Here is a 17,716-nt window from a genome sequence, read left to right on the forward strand (position 1 = left end):
GTATCGTAGGTTGAGTTTCCGTGGGGTCTACACCATGGGGAGTTGATGACAGAAGCTCTCCCGTCAACTTATCCTACCTTCTCGTCGAGGGCAGAGCACAGGGGACGACTGGAGAGAGATCTGCTGTCGATTTGGCAGGTCTTCACTAGATCTGCTAAATCGACTGCCAGTGGATTGATCTCAGAGTGTTGATCCCAGCTGTAGTGTAGACATAGCCCCCGAGACTGGGCTCCAGTCCGAGCCTGTATATCTACACTGAAATTTTTAGCCCCATAGCCAAAGCCACACGTGCCTGAGTGAATTGACTCGGTCTCCGAAACTTGGTATTGCTTTTTTTTTTTATTGCAGTGTAGATGTACTTTAAGAGACTCTTGCAGTGTTGCCCTGAAAGCCTCCAAAAATGGGTTCTGGTCAACTAGGCAGGCAGGAAGTGAAATTCAGAGTCAAAGATCCTGCTCAGAGAATGCTCTACCACCAGCCCCTCCTTTAAAATAAAACCAAAGGGCTGCTAGGTTGGATAATAACAGTGGCTGTACCTTAGGAGGAGAGAGGTGATGTCTTCAACTGACAGCCTGAGCTCTCTTCCTAGTGGACAGGCATACTGTTCAGAAACCATTTAATTGAGGTTGTTAAATTATGAAAACTCAAGACAAATGTCTTTATCCATTAAATTTATTTTGCCACAATATATCAAACATTCCTAGCAATAGTATTTTATCCCACCAGACAGCTAGAGATGGGGAAAGGAAATTAACAGATAAGGGAAATGTTGTCTGTTGATGGCATTAATGAAAATCCTAATAATAGGGAAGTGACTAGCAGCGAACTTCCAGAATTGATGGCGACAGAGCAATCATAACATTAACTCTTTACCATAGTAAGAAGAGTTCTGTTCTAAATGCAGTTTCTGTGGGGAGGAGTAGATATTTGTTGCCATGTGTAGCATGATAAAGGTTTATTTGGATTGACATCTTTGAATGTTCAGCCTAGAACAACAGTAGGGACCAAGCAGATTGAGCTTTGAACCTTGATGGTGTAAACAGGCATTTCACAGCAGAAGTTATCAGTGGAAAGCTAGAAATTTTGGCAGATGAAACAGTGGAGGGAAAGGGGAGTGGTGTGTTAAAGAGACATTTGTCCATTGAACTTTCTCTCAGCAAGGCGGGAAACTGATTCAAAGAACACCGCCCCCAAATACTCTCTCTCTCTCTCTCTGTGTTTATTTATTGTTTTCATACTTCTGAGTCATTTTTTCTGTGTTTTCGCAACATTAATTCTGTTCCATCTCTCCTTGCCCATGCTTTTCTTTTTTGTTATACACAGAATTGGTGCCTGCAAGTGGGGAAGCTTTGCCTCTTAGAGGCGCTGGTACAGGTTTCTGTATTCATCTGCTGGGGCGCCTCTTTGTGGTTCATCTGGGGATTAGCTCTCAACCAGTCTGGTGCCCCTTCCTTCGGTTGCCTGCCCTATGGTGTCTTTCTCTCTCTCTGGACTTGACTGCTCCCTCTTCATAACCTCAGGGCTACAGTGGACGTAGGTTCCACAGCTTCTTTCCAAAGCACTGATATTCTAAGCCTTTAAGCTATCTATTACTCAGCAGGATAAAAGGAAAGAATGAGTAGTTTAATTTACTTTGCTAAAATGACATATCTAATGACAGTATGTCTAAACAGAGTAGTACTAGGACACAGGGTCCTTTCATCTTGATCCCTGGCAGACAACCTGACAGATGTGAATGACTGTTCACATCATCAATGCCACTAGTACGATTGGCAGTTTGGGCAGTGTCAGCAGAGCAACCAATTATTGGACTGAAGTATGTCCTAGGAGTTTGTCTACCCAATGTGAATCCAATGGAGAAGAATCAAATTAGCTGACACAATGCTGACCACAACTTTTACGGGTGAGTCAGTGCAGATCAGGACAAATCACGCTCAGCATCATTTCCCACAACACACTAACTCCATGATGCTGCATATAAACTGTCCTAGTCTACACTGATGTAAAATTGTGATCAGAATCATGTCATCTAACTTCATTCTTCACAATCAAAAGAAAATAAAGTCTCACAATGTTCCATTACACAGAGTGTACATGAATGTGTCTGAAACCAAAATCTTGCTGTTTGGAAATCATATTCTAATGCAACAATTTTGAGATTTCCTTTTTTTCCCTAGTTAAAATAAAGATGTAATTAGTTTCAATAGAAAAATAAATACAGGGGTATATGATATGGCTGCTCAGTGCATGGAAATGTATTAAGTCTATCTTTATAACTCTGTAGTGCGAGTAAACTTAAAAAACTGTTTTGTCAAGGAAAACTAATTTTTCTGATTTAAACCAATTCCATAATTATAAGAAAACACATGAGATTAGATTTTTAAAGAAAAAAATCATAAAAGAACAGCAAATATTTAGTGACGCAGAAGATAAGGATACACCCACTCCAGTTTTAACTTCTCAGGAGGCAGTTCTGTCCTAATGTCATCATAGTTTTCTACATCAGAAGGAATGAACATTGTAATTGGTCGACCCCGCATGAACATCTTAATATACTCTCCCTCTGTTGAAACAAAAAAAAATTAATTGCAATGATTTTACTTTCTGTGTTCAATTCTAATGAATACCTCAATATTCAGATAAGAGATGCAAAGAATATATTTAGTGTTATGATTATCTTACAAAATGTGGGTTTGATAAAGGACAAGTAAAATTTGTGTATTCAGAAATTATACTTACACAATTATACATGCACAGTTACTGCTACCATAAATGCATTTGTGGTAACTCTTTGGATAACTGTGCATGTATCATTTTATACAAATACCTGATGAAACCTACATTTCAAAATTATCTCAAAATCTGAAGTTGGAATTATCATAAATAATATTTACCAAACATCAGCATCTTAAAACAGATAACAACAACAACAACAACAACAAAAATATGTGTCAAGTGGATATCATTAAAATCACTCAAGTACTCTGGTAATCTGAACATTCAGTAGAAATGAATAGATCACTTTTCCAGCAGTTCTATCACTTCTACTGAAAATATCTCAGCGACAAATAATGTGCACTTCCATAGCACGTATTCATGAACGGATCTCAGAATGCTTTACCAGACAATGAATTAAGCCTCACAGCTCCTCTTTGAGGCCCATTTTTCATATGGGGGAACAGATGTACAGAGAAGCTAAATGGTTTGCCCCAAATGGCACAGCGAGTCAGTAACAGACAGTAAGCCTTCTTAAAGGTTCCCTTGTTGTGACCACTAGATAAAACCATGGTCCCAGTGGAGTCCTTTCCACACAACGTGCCAATTACAATTTCTGATGAAGTTTAAAATATATCAAGGACCTGATTCTGAGTTACACTATGAGCACTGTACGCCACTCTGGTAGTGTTAAAAGCAGTGTCAGGGGCCCTAGTGTAATTGAGAAACAGGCCCTAACCTAAATGATTTACTTATTATGGTTTAATGTATGGCCTATTTTCAGTATCTTTCCCCTTTAACAGTAATTAATATCAATGGTGAATATCACGAACAACACAAACTAAAAAATGTAACGTAATATTTCAGTGTAAAATATACAAATTTGATTAGATATAAACCAACCCCCACCCCCAAACAGAGTTTATCTTCCACCAACAGCAGAGCTCCCAGATGTTCCCGAGTATGATATCTGGAAATCCTAATAGTTAATACGATCACTCAGAGATCACAGCAGTCAGTTAACCAGTGAATAGGATCCTACAGCTTACTGACAAATAGGGGAAGAGTGGAAGCACAACTATTCAGCATTGAGGGATTAGCACTATGGCACTGAGAAGTGGCATAATGACACCTGAAGTGATTAATATTGCCAATTCCAAACTAATATGTTTGATTAATTTTTAAAAATATCTTGGTAAGAAAGTAACGCAAGACAAGCCTTTTACAAGTGACCAAGCAATGTTTTTAAATCATTCTTGAACATGAGAGGCAAGGTCACTGCCTCTCAGATTGCAATGTAGAATATTCTTGCAGAGATGTTTGTAGAAGATTATAATTTAGAGATGCTCCCTTCTAAGGGACAGTATTATGAACAGAGGAATTTGGAGATGTGCCGTGAAGGTGGGGGTTGGGAACACCACATGCCTTTTTGTAGCAGCTCACTATAGAAGCTCTCCAGTTCCTTTTATTAAAGTTTTATTCCTTTCTCATTCACTGGTTTGCTATTTAATGAACCCCAGGATCATTACAAGGTGTCAGAAGTACTGAATGAGAAGGAAACTGCAGAGATTGTGACCTTAAGTCTGCGTTTGCAACTGAAAGCAGAGATAAAGGGAGGCACCAGAGAAACAGGTGAAGCATCAGGCACAGAAGCATTGGCATGTATTTGGTGAGCACAATAGTAGCTTGACTAGTTTAAGAAGTAGGGGGGAGGGGAGAAGCCAAAAAATGGATGTGTTGCAACCTTCTTCCCAGTGTGCAATTGTCAGGCAATGTTGCAGAGAACTGGAAAATAATTCAGACAGGGATTTAAATTGTATTTAGCAGCCACAGCAGCAGAGGAGAAAAATGATAAAGGGAAATCATCTATCTTTTTGCATGTTTTTGGGGAGGAACCACTGGATATTTATAACAACTTTAAGTCTGAAGAAGGTGAAACCATGAAGTTATTTTTTTACTGTATTTATAGTTTTTTTTACTGACTAAATTTGAGAAGCATTACATGCCAAAAAAGAATGAAACATTTGAGAGACACGATTTTCTTACATGCATGCAAAAAACTGATGACACCATAGAGCAATATGTCACAGAATTATGGAAATTCAGTAAAATCTGGGACCATGGGCAGCGGGTGAACCATTGGTTGAGGGAAGCTAGCCCCCAGCAGGCCCCACCTCCCACAGCCTGAGCACATGCTTCCCTTGCTGGAGTTCACCCCTTCCACGTGGCCATCAGCCTCCACCCCCCAGCCTCAGCCCTTGAACACAAGGTGGGCAGCACGCGGACCCCCCCAGTCCCTGCATGCAGGCTGGGGGTGGTCCCCCCAGCCTCCTCCCCTCTCCCAAGCACAGGATGGGCAGCGCAAGCGCCTCCAGCCTCCCTCCCCCGCATTGGGTGGCCCCAGCAGCCCCAAGTCCCGGCTGCCCCAGCCACAGCATGCTTCCCTGACGAGGAGCAGCCTCCTGGGCTGGGGCCAAGGGAGAAGGGCAAGCAGGAGGGGACTCCGGGAAGGAGCGTGGGCAGGGCCATGCTGGGCTGTTTGGGGAGGCACAGCCTTCCCCAGCCTATGCAACGCTCATGCCTGTGACTTTGTTGAGTTGCCAGAGTCTCTGGTCAGAGACAGAATCATTTGTGGCATTAAAGACAAAGTGTTAAGGGAGAGACTGCTCCTTGAAGGAGATTTAACTTTAGAAACGGCTCTCCAAATATGCAGGGCAGCAGAAGCACAAACCAAAGAGCTGAACTCATTGAGATGGGGTTATCCATGTATTAAGTACTAAAGAATATAGCCAGAATTGGTATGAAAACCACTGCTAGAGAGAAGACTGGATATAGATGGTTATATGGAAGGTGTGGATCACAACATGGTCCCAAACAAGGTGTTGCCTTTGGGAAATTGTCATAAATGTGGGAAGAATAATCATTTTGCAAAATGCTGCAGATCCTAAATGTAAAAATGTCAAGTGTATTTAGTTAAAGACAATCTTGAGGAGTTTTTCATAGATGTACTGGAATCTACCAAGCCTGATGAGAGGGGTTGGATACTGCCTATGACAGGAGCTCAGGTTAATATTCTGTCTGAACAAGATTATCAGAGGCTGAATATAAGATCAAAACTGGAACCAACAAAAATATAAGTAACTGGTTATTCTGGAAAAAATATACCAGTGAAAGAGAGGTACATTGCTAGCATCAACCATAAAAACAGGTACAGGTTCATTTTCATTGTGGTGCCAAAGAAGGTGACACCAATTTTAGGCCTGGCTGCATGTGAGAAACTCAGTCTGGTTAAACAGATGCTCTGACTACAATATAATACTGAACCTGGCTATGAGGCACTCTTTCGGGAATATCATGGCCTGTTTCAATGGTTGGTTTCGCTTGTAGGGTGAACATATAATCCGGATAAACAAGCAGGTCCCTCTAGTTATCCATCCATGTAGAAAGGTTCCATTTGCACTCTGTGACAAACTCAAGGCTGAGCTTGCAAGGATGGAAGCAATGTAAGTAATACAAAAAATTGAGGAGCCACCAGAATGGGTGAGCTCCCTTCTCATCATAGAGAAAAGTAACAGCCAGCTATGCATATGCTTAGATCGCAAAGACCTCAACAAGGCTATAAAAAGAGAATATTTCAAACTACCAAGCAGAAAAGACATTATGGTTCAGTAAATCAAATGCATCCTCAGGGTTCTGACAGCTAAAATGAATCAAAGAAAGTTCAAAGCTATGCACATTTATTATCCCATTTGGAAGCTGTAGATTCTTATGGTTACCCTTCGGCATAGCTTCAGCCCCAGAAGTGTACCACAAAACCATACATATGATCTAAAAACATATTAATGATGTTGACACCTCAATAGATATCATCATCATCTGGGCTCAACAAAAGAGGAGCATGATCATAGACTTTGGGAAGTCCTGGATGCAACTAGAGCTGCAAACCTCAAACTAAAGAGAGAGAAATGTGCGTTGGGATTACAGAACTGACTTTTGTTGGGGACATTATTTCCAACCAAGGTGTAAAACCTGATAAAAGAAAGATTTCAGCCATTGAAATGATGCCATGTCCCCAGTCAAAGAAAGATGTCTAACTGTTAGTAAACTCTACACACACACACAAAATAATAAAACTACTGTTAGAGAACAAAGATTGGAAACAAGATAACAAATCTATTTCCAGTTATGAATGCGATGGAATGAGCATGGATAATGTTAGAAATAAAATGTAGTTAGTCAAGGTTTCCTCCCAGAACCAAACAACTAAGTCTGAGAACTGGCAATCTAGTGAATACCTTAGAATACCTGAGGAAGCTCCTACTGAATTCAAAGGATTATAGGATTGATTGAAATTCTGTGGAATAAAACTGGGGCCCTGAAAACACTAGTAATTACTAGATCTGGACATATTGTGATCAGCCTAACTAGACTTGAAGGAAAACCAACTCAGTCACTGAGACAAAAGAAAAATTATGAGCTTAATAACCAAGCTGAACCACTATGCCAGGTTCTATGGCATGATGATCTCTAACAAATCACAGAGCAATCAAATCTTAAAACATACTAAATAACTGCATTAAATTAGATTGCAAGCTCGCTACAGAAAGCTCTTCTCATTGTATTTGTCTGTAAAGCACCATGCATACTTATGATACTATATAAGTAATACCACAGTACCGTAACAGAAATAACAACACATTCAGGCTGACAAAATTTACATTTATCATAATTTAATACAGTAAAAGCTTTGTTATCCAACATGCTGGGATAATGGGGTGTGCTGATAAGTAAAACATTCTGGTTAACTAAGAGGGAGGGAGTTTAGTTGTGGGAGGGGGTGCAAGGCTCGGGGGTTGGGGCACGGGCTCTGGGAGGGAGTTTGGATGTGGGAGGGGGCTCGGGGCAAGGGTGCAGGAGAGGATGCAGAGTGCTGGATCTGGGTGGTACTCACCTTGGGAAGCAGCAAAGAATCCTGTGGCACCTTATAGACTAACAGACGTTTTGAAGCATGAGCTTTTGTGGGTGAATACCCACTTTTTCAGATGAATGTGGTGGAAATATCCAGGGGCAGGTATATATATGCTAGCAAGCAAGCTAGAGATAACGAGGTCAGTTCAGTCAGGGAGGATGAGGCCCTGTTCTAGCAGTTGAGGTGTGAAAACCAAGAGAGGAGAAACTGGTTCTGTAGTTGGCAAGCCATTCACAGTCTTTGTTCAATCCTGAGCTGATGGTGTCAAATTTGCAGATGAACTGAAGCTCAGCAGTTTCTCTTTGAAGTCTGGTCCTGAAGTTTTTTTGCTGCAGGATGGCCACCTTAAGGTCTGCTATAGTGTGGCCAGGGAGGTTGAAGTGCTCTCCTACAGGTTTTTGTATATTGCCATTCCTAATGTCTGATTTGTGTCCATTTATCCTTTTCCGTAGAGACTGTCCAGTTTGGCTGATGTACATAGCAGAGGGGCATTGCTGGCATACTATGCCATAATATGCCAGCAATGCCCCTGTGCTATGTACATCGGCCAAACTGGACAGTTTCTATGGAAAAGGATAAATGGACACAAATCAGACATTAGGAATGGCAATATACAAAAACCTGTAGGAGAGCATTTCAACCTCCCTGGCCACACTATAGCAGACCTTAAGGTGGCCATCCTGCAGCAAAAAAACTTCAGGACCAGACTTCAAAGAGAAACTGCTGAGCTTCAGTTCATCTGCAAATTTGACACCATCAGCTCAGGATTGAACAAAGACTGTGAATGGCTTGCCAACTACAGAACCAGTTTCTCCTCTCTTGGTTTTCACACCTCAACTGCTAGAACAGGGCCTCATCCTCCCTGACTGAACTGACCTCGTTATCTCTAGCTTGCTTGCTAGCATATATATACCTGCCCCTGGATATTTCCACCACATGCATCTGAAGAAGTGGGTATTCACCCACGAAAGCTCATGCTCCAAAACGTCTGTTAGTCTATAAGGTGCCACAGGATTCTTTGCTGCTTTTACAGAACCAGACTAACACGGCTACCCCTCTGATACTTGACACCTTGGGAAGCTCCCTGCAAGCGGTGACATGTCCTTGCTGCTCCTAGGCAGAGGCACAGCTAGGTGACTCTGCATGCTGCCCCTGCCCCGCCCCACCCCACCCCAAGCGCTGGCTCCGCAGTTCCCATTGGCCAGGGGCGGCACCTGAGAGAACATATCACAGCTTGCAGGGAGCTGCCTAAGGTGAGTGCCACCTGGATCTGGCACCCCAAACCTCTCTGCCCCAAGTCCCCTTCCATACCCAAACTCCCTCCCAGAGCCCATGCCCCACACCTCCTCCCTCACTCTGGACCCCTCATGGCTATTCCTCCACATAGGAGCAGCAGGGACTTGCTGCTGCTTCTGGGGAGCCATGCGGAACCAGGTAGGGAGCCTGCCAGCCCCGCACCAACCGGACTATAAACCGGACTTTCAATGAAGTTCAGAAATGGTGGTTTATAGAGCTTTCTGGCTGGTAAAGTGCCAGATACTACACCTTTTACTGTCTTTGCATTTACCAGTGTACAAAGAAATCTAATAACCAGCTAAGAAACCCAAAGAGATCTTTCAAATAGAGTGACTGTACCTCAAGATCCTACTCTATGTAAATGACTATGTAAATGACTAACAAATTTGACACACCTGTTTTATGAGGTGATTGTTCAGTCATTTGATGAGGTGAGTACTTGAATTTAAGTATTCTGTTCATTCTAAACTAAAATCCTTTGACTAATCTGACAGATGAATCAGTGTACCTGAATATCTGAATCATGAGCTAGTTACACTTGAGTTGTTAAAGCTGCAGTTTGACTGCTTGTGTGACATATTTAATTTAAAGCAGTTAGCTTTATTATTTGGCAACAACTTTTATTGTTGATTTATAGTACTTTGTTTTCTTGTTGTCTAACTAGCAGTCAAAATAGATTCCAGTCATCCAAATTTGTTAAGTCCTCTGACTTCAAAGAATGTGATTTCATGATGCAATTGCCAGTTTTAATGTACTCAAGTCAGCCATCTGAAACATCAAGAATTCATTTAACTTGAATTTCAAGCAGCCTTTAGTCCTAAAAGTAGAACTTCCCAGCACTGGAATCAAATGAAGCAAGATTTTCATCATATTCTGAACACAACTGAAAGACAGCATAAAAGTGACCAAAGGGCACAGGTCACTGAAAATTATAATTTTGCAGTATTGAACCAATTATTCCTATAAGTAATGAATAGTAGTTACTGGGTCCAAATGAAATTAACCCATTGTCATAACATTTTTTCCCAGATTTGGACCTTAGCATCCAAAATATGGGTGTTAGCATGAAAACCTCCAAGCTTAGTTACCAGCTTGGACCTGGTAAAGCTGCCACCAGCCAGGGATTTATACAGTGCCTAGCTCACTGTGGTCTCCCCAAAACCTTCCCTGGGGGGACCCCAAGACTCAGATTCCTTGAGTCTCACAAGAAAGGGGAATAAACCATTTCCCTTCCCCCTCTTCCCCTCCAGGTGTTCCCTCCCTGGGTTCCTGGAGAGATATACAGAAGCAAGCTCCGTGAATCTAAACAGAGGGACTCCACCCTCCCTGTTTCCAGTCCTGGAAACACAAGTACAGAGAGAGCTAATCTCTCTTCCCCCCTCACCCAGAGGGTATGCAAAGTCAGGCTTAGTAAATCTAACACAAAGAGATTTTCCCCCTGACTTCTTCCTCCCACCAATTCCCTGGTGAGCTGTAGACTCAATTCCCTGGAGTCGCCACTAAAGAAAAACTCCAACAGGTCTTAAAAAGAAAGCTTTATATAAAAAGAAAGAAAAGGACATAAAAATGGTCTCTCTGTATTAAGGTGACAAATACAGGGTCATTTGCTTAAAAGAAAAAAATGAATAACCAGCCTTATCCAAAAAGAATACAATTTAAACATTCCAGCAACTACACACATGTAAATACAAAAGAAAAACAATATAAACCTATTGTCTTACTATTATTGTACTTACAACTTGGAAACAGAAGATTAGAAAGCCAGGAGACAGAAAGATCATTCTCAGAGCCGAGAGGGTCAGACACAAGACAAAGAACAAAGAACTCACACCCAAAACTTCCCTCCACTCAGATTTGAAAAAGTCTTGTTTCCTGATTGGTCCTCTGGTCAGGTGTTTCAGGTTACTCCTTTCCAGGTGAAAGAGACATTAACCCTTAGCTATCTGTTTATGACACCCATGCATACAAGTTTTACTTTCTCAAGAATACAAGTGGCTCAACTTTGTTTCATTGTAATAAAGCAGGTATCAAAACAATGCCAAAATGAATATAAAAATAGTTGTCCAAATTCTCTGCTTGTGTAAATGGCTGCAGCTCCACTTTACTCACTGGAATTTTGCCCATTTGCAGCTGTAGAGAATGTGGCTTAAAGTTGAGAATTATTTCCAATTAGCCAGACTAGAACTGCACTTATTTTACCAGAGATATGTATTACTTAGTTATATTTTTGTGTTGACACTGGTCTGAAACTGTTTAGATAATTATTCCAAACAAGTCATATGTTTAACTGATTTTTTTCAACATACTTGTTATCATGTACACTCTACAAAGACAAAACCATACTGGCTATCCACTGATGTTAAGGTAATAAAAATGAACCTTTTATGAAAATCTTGTATTCATGCTTCCATAATTTAACATACAAATATAGTATTGTCTCCAGGTATTTACAAACAAGCACTCACAGTGAGAACTTAAATTCCTGTTTAAAGATTGAATTTTGTGACTTTGTCCTCACCCACAACTATTTCACATTTGGGGACAATATAAACCTTCAAGTCAGTGGCACTGCTATGGGTATCCGCATGGCCCCACAGTATGCCAACATCTTTATGGCTGACTTAGAACAACGCTTCCTTAGCTCTTGTTCCCTAACGTCCCTACTCTATTTGCGCTACACTGATGACATCTTCATCATCTGGACTCATGGAAAAGAAGCCCTCGAGGAATTCCACCGTGATTTTAACAGTTTCCATCCCACCATCAACCTCAGCTTAGACCAATCCACACAAGCAGTCCATTTCCTAGACACTACTGTGCTAATAGGCGATGGTCACATAAACACCACCCTATACTGGAAACCCACTGACCACTATACTTACCTACATGCCTCCAGCTTCCATCCAGGACACACCACACGATCCATTGTCTATAGCCAAGCTCTAAGATATAACCGTATTTGCTCCAATCCCTCAGACGGAGATAAACACTTACAAGATCTCTATCAAGCATTCTTAAAACTACAATACCCACCTGCCGAAGTGAAAAAACAGATTGACAGAGCCAGAAGACTACCCAGAAGCCGCCTACTACAGGACAGGCTCGACAATGAAAATAACAGAACGTCACTACCCACCACCTACAGCCCCCAACTAAAACCTCTCCAGCGCATCATCAGAGATCTACAACCTATCTTTAAAGATGATCTCTCACAGATCCTGGGAGACAGGCCAGTCCTCGCTTATAGACAGCCTCCCAACCTGAAGCAAATACTCACCAGCAACCGCACACCATACAACATAAACACTAACCCAAGAATCTATCCTTGCAACAAAGCCCGATGCCAGCTCTGTCCACATATCTATTCAAGTGACACCATCATAGGACCTAATCACATCAGCCACGCCATCAGGGGCTCGTTCACCTGCACATCTACCAATGTGATATATGCCATCATGTGCCAGCAATGCCCCTCTGCCATGTACATTGGCCAAACCAGACAGTCTCTACGCAAAAGAATAAATGGACACAAATCTGATATCAGGAATGATAACATTCAAAACTTCAACCTCTCTAACCACTCAGTGACAGACTTGAAAGTGGCAATTTTGCAACAAAAAAACTTCAAAAACAGACTCCAAAGAGAGACTGCTGAACTCAAATTAATATGCAAATTAGATACAATTAACTCAGGCCTAAACAGAGATTGGGAATGGTTGGGTCATTACATTAATTGAATCTATTTCCCTATGTTAAGTTCTCCGCACACCTTCTATGGGTCATCTTAATTATCACTTCAAAAGTTTTTTTTCTCCTGCTGATGATAGCTCATCTCAATTGATTAGACTCTTCCTGTTGGTATGCATACTTCCACCTTTTCATGTTCTCTGTATGTATAAATATCTCCTGTCTGTGTGTTCCATTCTATGCATCTGAAGAAGTGAGCTGTAGGTCACAAAAGCTCATGTTGAAATAAATTTGTTAGTCTCTAAGGTGGCACAAGTACTCCTGTTCTTTTTGCGGATACAGACTAACACGGCTGCCACTCTGAAACCTGAATTTTCTTGGTGCTTATGGATTAGCTAGCTAGTCCTGAAAGTACAAAATGACTCCAGGCACCACTCACTCCCCAACTGTTCGCTACCGAAGCAAGAAAGGAGGAGTGCAATAATGTGAAGCTTTGGGGAAGGGAGGTTATCTACAGCATCCTCAGATACAGAGTAGTTCTCTTCATCTTCTATCTGAAAGATACTGCATTTTTGGCCTTTGCTGGTATTTTGTGCATATTCCAGATTATTCTAAGGATACACTTTTTAATGTATTTAATCAAGATGTATTAATTAAATATTACTTGACCAAGCCTCTCCTTGAAAAAAAGATACCACAGCATTTTCTTTGCTTCCTCCTTCTGTCTGAGACCATAAAATCTCATTAGGTGTAACCCTGAGGGCAATGACAGTATTAATGCAAAATCTTTTGAAACAGTACAGATGGCAGCATATCAACAAAAACGTTTTCAAACAGAATGTATTTGCCCAGGGCCAAATTCCTGTAAATACAAGCTATGAAAACCAGAAGTTTAACTCCCTTTTAATTTATATGGCTTAATTGGCACGTTGAAGAACAAACTGAAATTTATTGGTTTCCTCCCAAAGTTTGAACAATTTTCTGGGTACAAAGAGATATTTCAAATTTATCTCAAACATTTCTTCTCTTTCCATCTCTTACCATCTCTTCCAGTAGTCTCTAGGAAGAGCTAGCTATTTTCTAGGGTAGTGCAAAGCAGAAAAGTAGGTGATCAGGAAGAGACAAGAGGAGAAACTTTAAAGAACTTTGAATAGAAAAGCATAATTTCCCTATCACCCAGGAAGGCAGTAAATACAGAACTGACAATTCTGTATTATAGCCTAGTTGAGGGATGTTCTGACTCACCATTCTATGCAGAAAAACACTTTTTAAAGTGGCAGAGACTTATCTTGACAGCTACTAAATCCCTGTGCAGGACTTTGAAACGTCCCCCCGAATATAGGGGAAAAAAGGGAAAAGACAAACAAAGAGCTAGAATTGGTATGATCAGGGACCAGAGAAGTCAAAAAGAAAAAATATATATATATACTGGAATTAAGGCAAACATTTTCAGCTGTATACACAATAATTCAGTTGCAGATGCAGTTCCTACATTGTACGGATTATTATCTATTATTTGCATCATTGTTGTTATTGATAAAAGGAGTTACATATGCAATCCTATTGTACAGAGCATTACAAATGAGAATGCTGGAAATGAGCTAGAGTAAAGTAGGAAAGACAAGCTGCTTCACAAGCATCAGTACTTTACACCTTAATAAAACACTCTGATGAGAAGGATCAATTATAATAGGTGTGACAAAATGGCCGATGTTGGTATGGTGGGTGTCATGCTTTTCTTGGTGTGTGTGTGTGTGGGAGGACGCCATCCCTTACCCCTGCTCTTGGGGCACCAAGGGCCCTGCTAGTGGCCCGGGAAGGTGGTAGAGAAGGGAAGTGGGGAAGGGGTCTGGGTTTGCTCCTCACCCTGAGCCCCAGCCCCTCTCAACCCCTATGCGTTTCTTACCCTCTTCCCCCTTGGGTAGGGTTACCCTTGGTCCTTGATGCTGGGGGAGGGAGTCTCTCTTCCTCCGGTTCTCTGGTCTTTCAATTCTCAGCAATACACCTCCAAACTCCAATCCTTGCTCCACACTGTCCACCAGAAGCAGGGTTTTTTTTTCCATTAGATTCCTGGCAGGGCCTTAATTGGCTACAGGTGCTACAATTAACCTGTAATAACCTTTCGTAGACTACAGCAAACCATGCCTTCATTAGCTTAGGGCTTATATATCTCCCCTTGACCACTCTCTCACTGCTCCCTGACCCTGCTGTATCACAGGATAAAAAAAAGGTATCCCACTGAAGACTAAAGTATAAGGTAAAAGGTAGGTCCTAAAAACATGGAATTGGCACAAAGTTGAATCTTTGATTTCATTTTCTACATGACAGAAAAGTTAAAGATGCCAAGTTGCAAAAGCTACCTTCAGCATAGATGTCTTCAGCAAAGAGCCCAATGTCACAGTATGTTCCAAATACTGAGCAATATCATCATGAATTTCATGTAATTTCATCAGCCAACATATCAGACAATACATCTTCAACTAAAGCTCAAGTTTACAGAATGCAAATTTAGGGGTGAACGGAGAGAATGCCTTCAAAGATAACACTGCATTAAATTAGTTCCTCTAATGTATGGAAAAGCAGCTGAGGAGTGCTAGGGCATGCTGGCCATATGCCTTTCCCCTCACTACACCAGCATCAGGAGATGGAATAGGAGGAACCCGAGCTTTGTAACTCTGCGAGGAGGGATGGTCCCAGAGTCCAGACTCAAGCCCAAATATTTACAAGCAATTTTTAGTCCCGCAGCCTAACCCCCGTGAGTCCGAGTCAGCTGAGCTGGGCCAGCTGCAGCTGTGCCACAGATCTTTTATTCCAGTGTACACATACCCAAAGAGGTATAGGAAGATTGGATGAAAGCTAGAGAAGCAAACGGAATGAGGGATAGTTCTTTCCTTTAGATATGAGGTAGGAAAAACTGCATCTCTGTAATTATCTGGAAGAGGGAGCATGAATATGTTAATGAAATGTGCTGACACTATAGACATGGAGTCTTAAACTCCCATCTGACCGCAAGGAGGCGATGTGTGCCTCTTCTATAGGAACGCAAAGTTAATCAGTGGAATTCACCCTGCAGGGCAAGAAATCACGTGCAAGACATGTGGAATTTTAAGGGTCCAGGACAGAGAATTGGGAGGGAACTGAAGATAGTAGCAAAGTAAAATATAGGGACCTAAGGCCTGGTGCAAGGGAGCTATTTCCATTCACTGCAGCGGGCTTTTGATCGGGCTCTATAAAGGAGCAATATATACAGAGAGTAAGAAAATGAGATTGATTTGGGAAAAATGCCAGCTAATTAATCTGGGAGAAAATAGTCCAAATGCAGGTATTCAATGGAAAGAAGAAATCTGGGATACGACAATGGTGAAAGAGCCCTATGGGTGATACTGGACAGCAAGCTAGACATGAATTTGCAAAGTGATATGGCAGCCAAAAAACAAATGCTGAATTCAGCTTGGGGCTGCACATGCAAAGTCAGCATGCCGTGGGCAAGGGGTAATAGCCCAGCTGCAAAGAGACCTGAAACACTGCATTCATTTCTGAGAATCACAGTCCCAGACTACTGACAAACAGGAAAGATTTCAGAGGAGACTAACCAAAATGATAAGGAACTCAAAGGAGTAACACAGGAGGAAAAGATTAAAGAAATTTATATTTATAGATGAGCTAACAGAAGACTAATGGGTAGGAGTCTCAAGAGAAGATGAAAGCTGCCTACAAGTATCTGAATGATATAAACTGCAGAGGGATGGAAACAAGAAAGGGAAAATTCCGCCCCCCCCCCCAAACCAGGCAAACTTGCCTGATAATGAGATGTCTCAGCATGTACAATAGCCTCCCAAGGGCAAGGGGGAAACCCACATTACTTTGTACTTTTAAAACAAGACTGGCAAAATATTTGAAAATGTACTGTAGAGAACAATTGTTCATTGCTAAGGAGACAGACTGGAAGGCCTCACCAGTCTTTGTCATCACTAACTGCTACAATTCTAGGAAGGGGAGAATCTGCTCGACGTATTGAGAAAGCATATAAATTATCCAACTCTGTAATATCATTGGAGTAGATAAGCGTAATCACTACCAAGCAGGTGCTCAGATACCATGGTGATGAACACCATATAGACAATCATTAAACTCCCTTTCCCTTACAAATTAATCCTTCCCATCTGTCATCTGAACTGCTGTATATTGTCTACTCAGTGAATTCTAAAATGTTAAGACAGTAAGAGCCATAAGGCACATGGCTCAACCCCACTTGTTTACATCATAAATACTGTGCTTTGGCGTGTTTTTAAGCTAATCCTGACATTTACAAACTAAAAGAACAACTGTAAAATTAAAAACAGCTCAGCTATGCACTACAGAAATCTACAGTTAATTTGATTCAGCAACCTATTACTTTGTAATCATATGCAGTTGTCTTCGACCACCTCCAGGCAGGGGTTTTGGCCAGGGGGAAGAGAGATTCCAGCATTTTCATTACGTAAAATGATTCTTTCCTTAATGCCAGCCTCTTTCCCAACAGCTTTCCCTCCCTTCAGCTCTACATCCAAGAATGGAATACATACACTATCCTGGGGAGCAAAGATCTTGAAGCTAGCACCTGCATCACAGCACCTTTAGCCAAACCACTATGGTCATAAAAAAAAGTGGCTGCAGTTTTTCCACTGCGGAAGAATTTGACAGTAAAAGTATAAATTTATTATTTTAAAATGTTGTCAAAGTGCTATCCAGGCAGTCCAAATCTATCTTAAAACAAATAAATTGATGTGTAATGACTTCACTCTTTAAAGGATATTTAAGGGTTAATAGTTTTACTGTAATGTAAACGTAATAATGTTAAATGTAAGTATAAAACTTTGTTTCTTCACACATGAATCAGCTGGCAGAGGGGGCTACTGATAGACAAGTAACAATTCCATTACATACCGCTGTGAAATAGCAGAAAGCAATCAGCAGTTGCTCTGGAATAAATTCTATTGTTGTATAGCTAAAATCAAGGGCCAGAAGAATGAACGTTGAATGTATATATTTCATAAGCTCAGTACATCT

At 41.2% G+C, this 17,716-nt stretch overlaps 1 protein-coding gene across 4 annotated transcripts in view; it reads right to left on the reverse strand.

The window, feature by feature from the left end:
• EML4 (EMAP like 4) overlaps positions 1–17,716 on the reverse strand; it is a 273,784-nt gene that overhangs the window by 62,833 nt on the left and 193,235 nt on the right. For all 4 annotated transcript variants that reach the window (XM_050951783.1, XM_050951784.1, XM_050951785.1 and 1 more), the window contains one exon: positions 2,440–2,563. In XM_050951783.1, coding sequence (XP_050807740.1) covers positions 2,440–2,563 — 124 coding nt within the window. The remainder of the gene's footprint in view (positions 1–2,439; positions 2,564–17,716) is intronic.

This window comes from Gopherus flavomarginatus, chromosome 4 (genome assembly GCF_025201925.1).
Source record: "Gopherus flavomarginatus isolate rGopFla2 chromosome 4, rGopFla2.mat.asm, whole genome shotgun sequence".
In the NCBI taxonomy this organism is placed as follows: domain Eukaryota; kingdom Metazoa; phylum Chordata; order Testudines; family Testudinidae; genus Gopherus; species Gopherus flavomarginatus.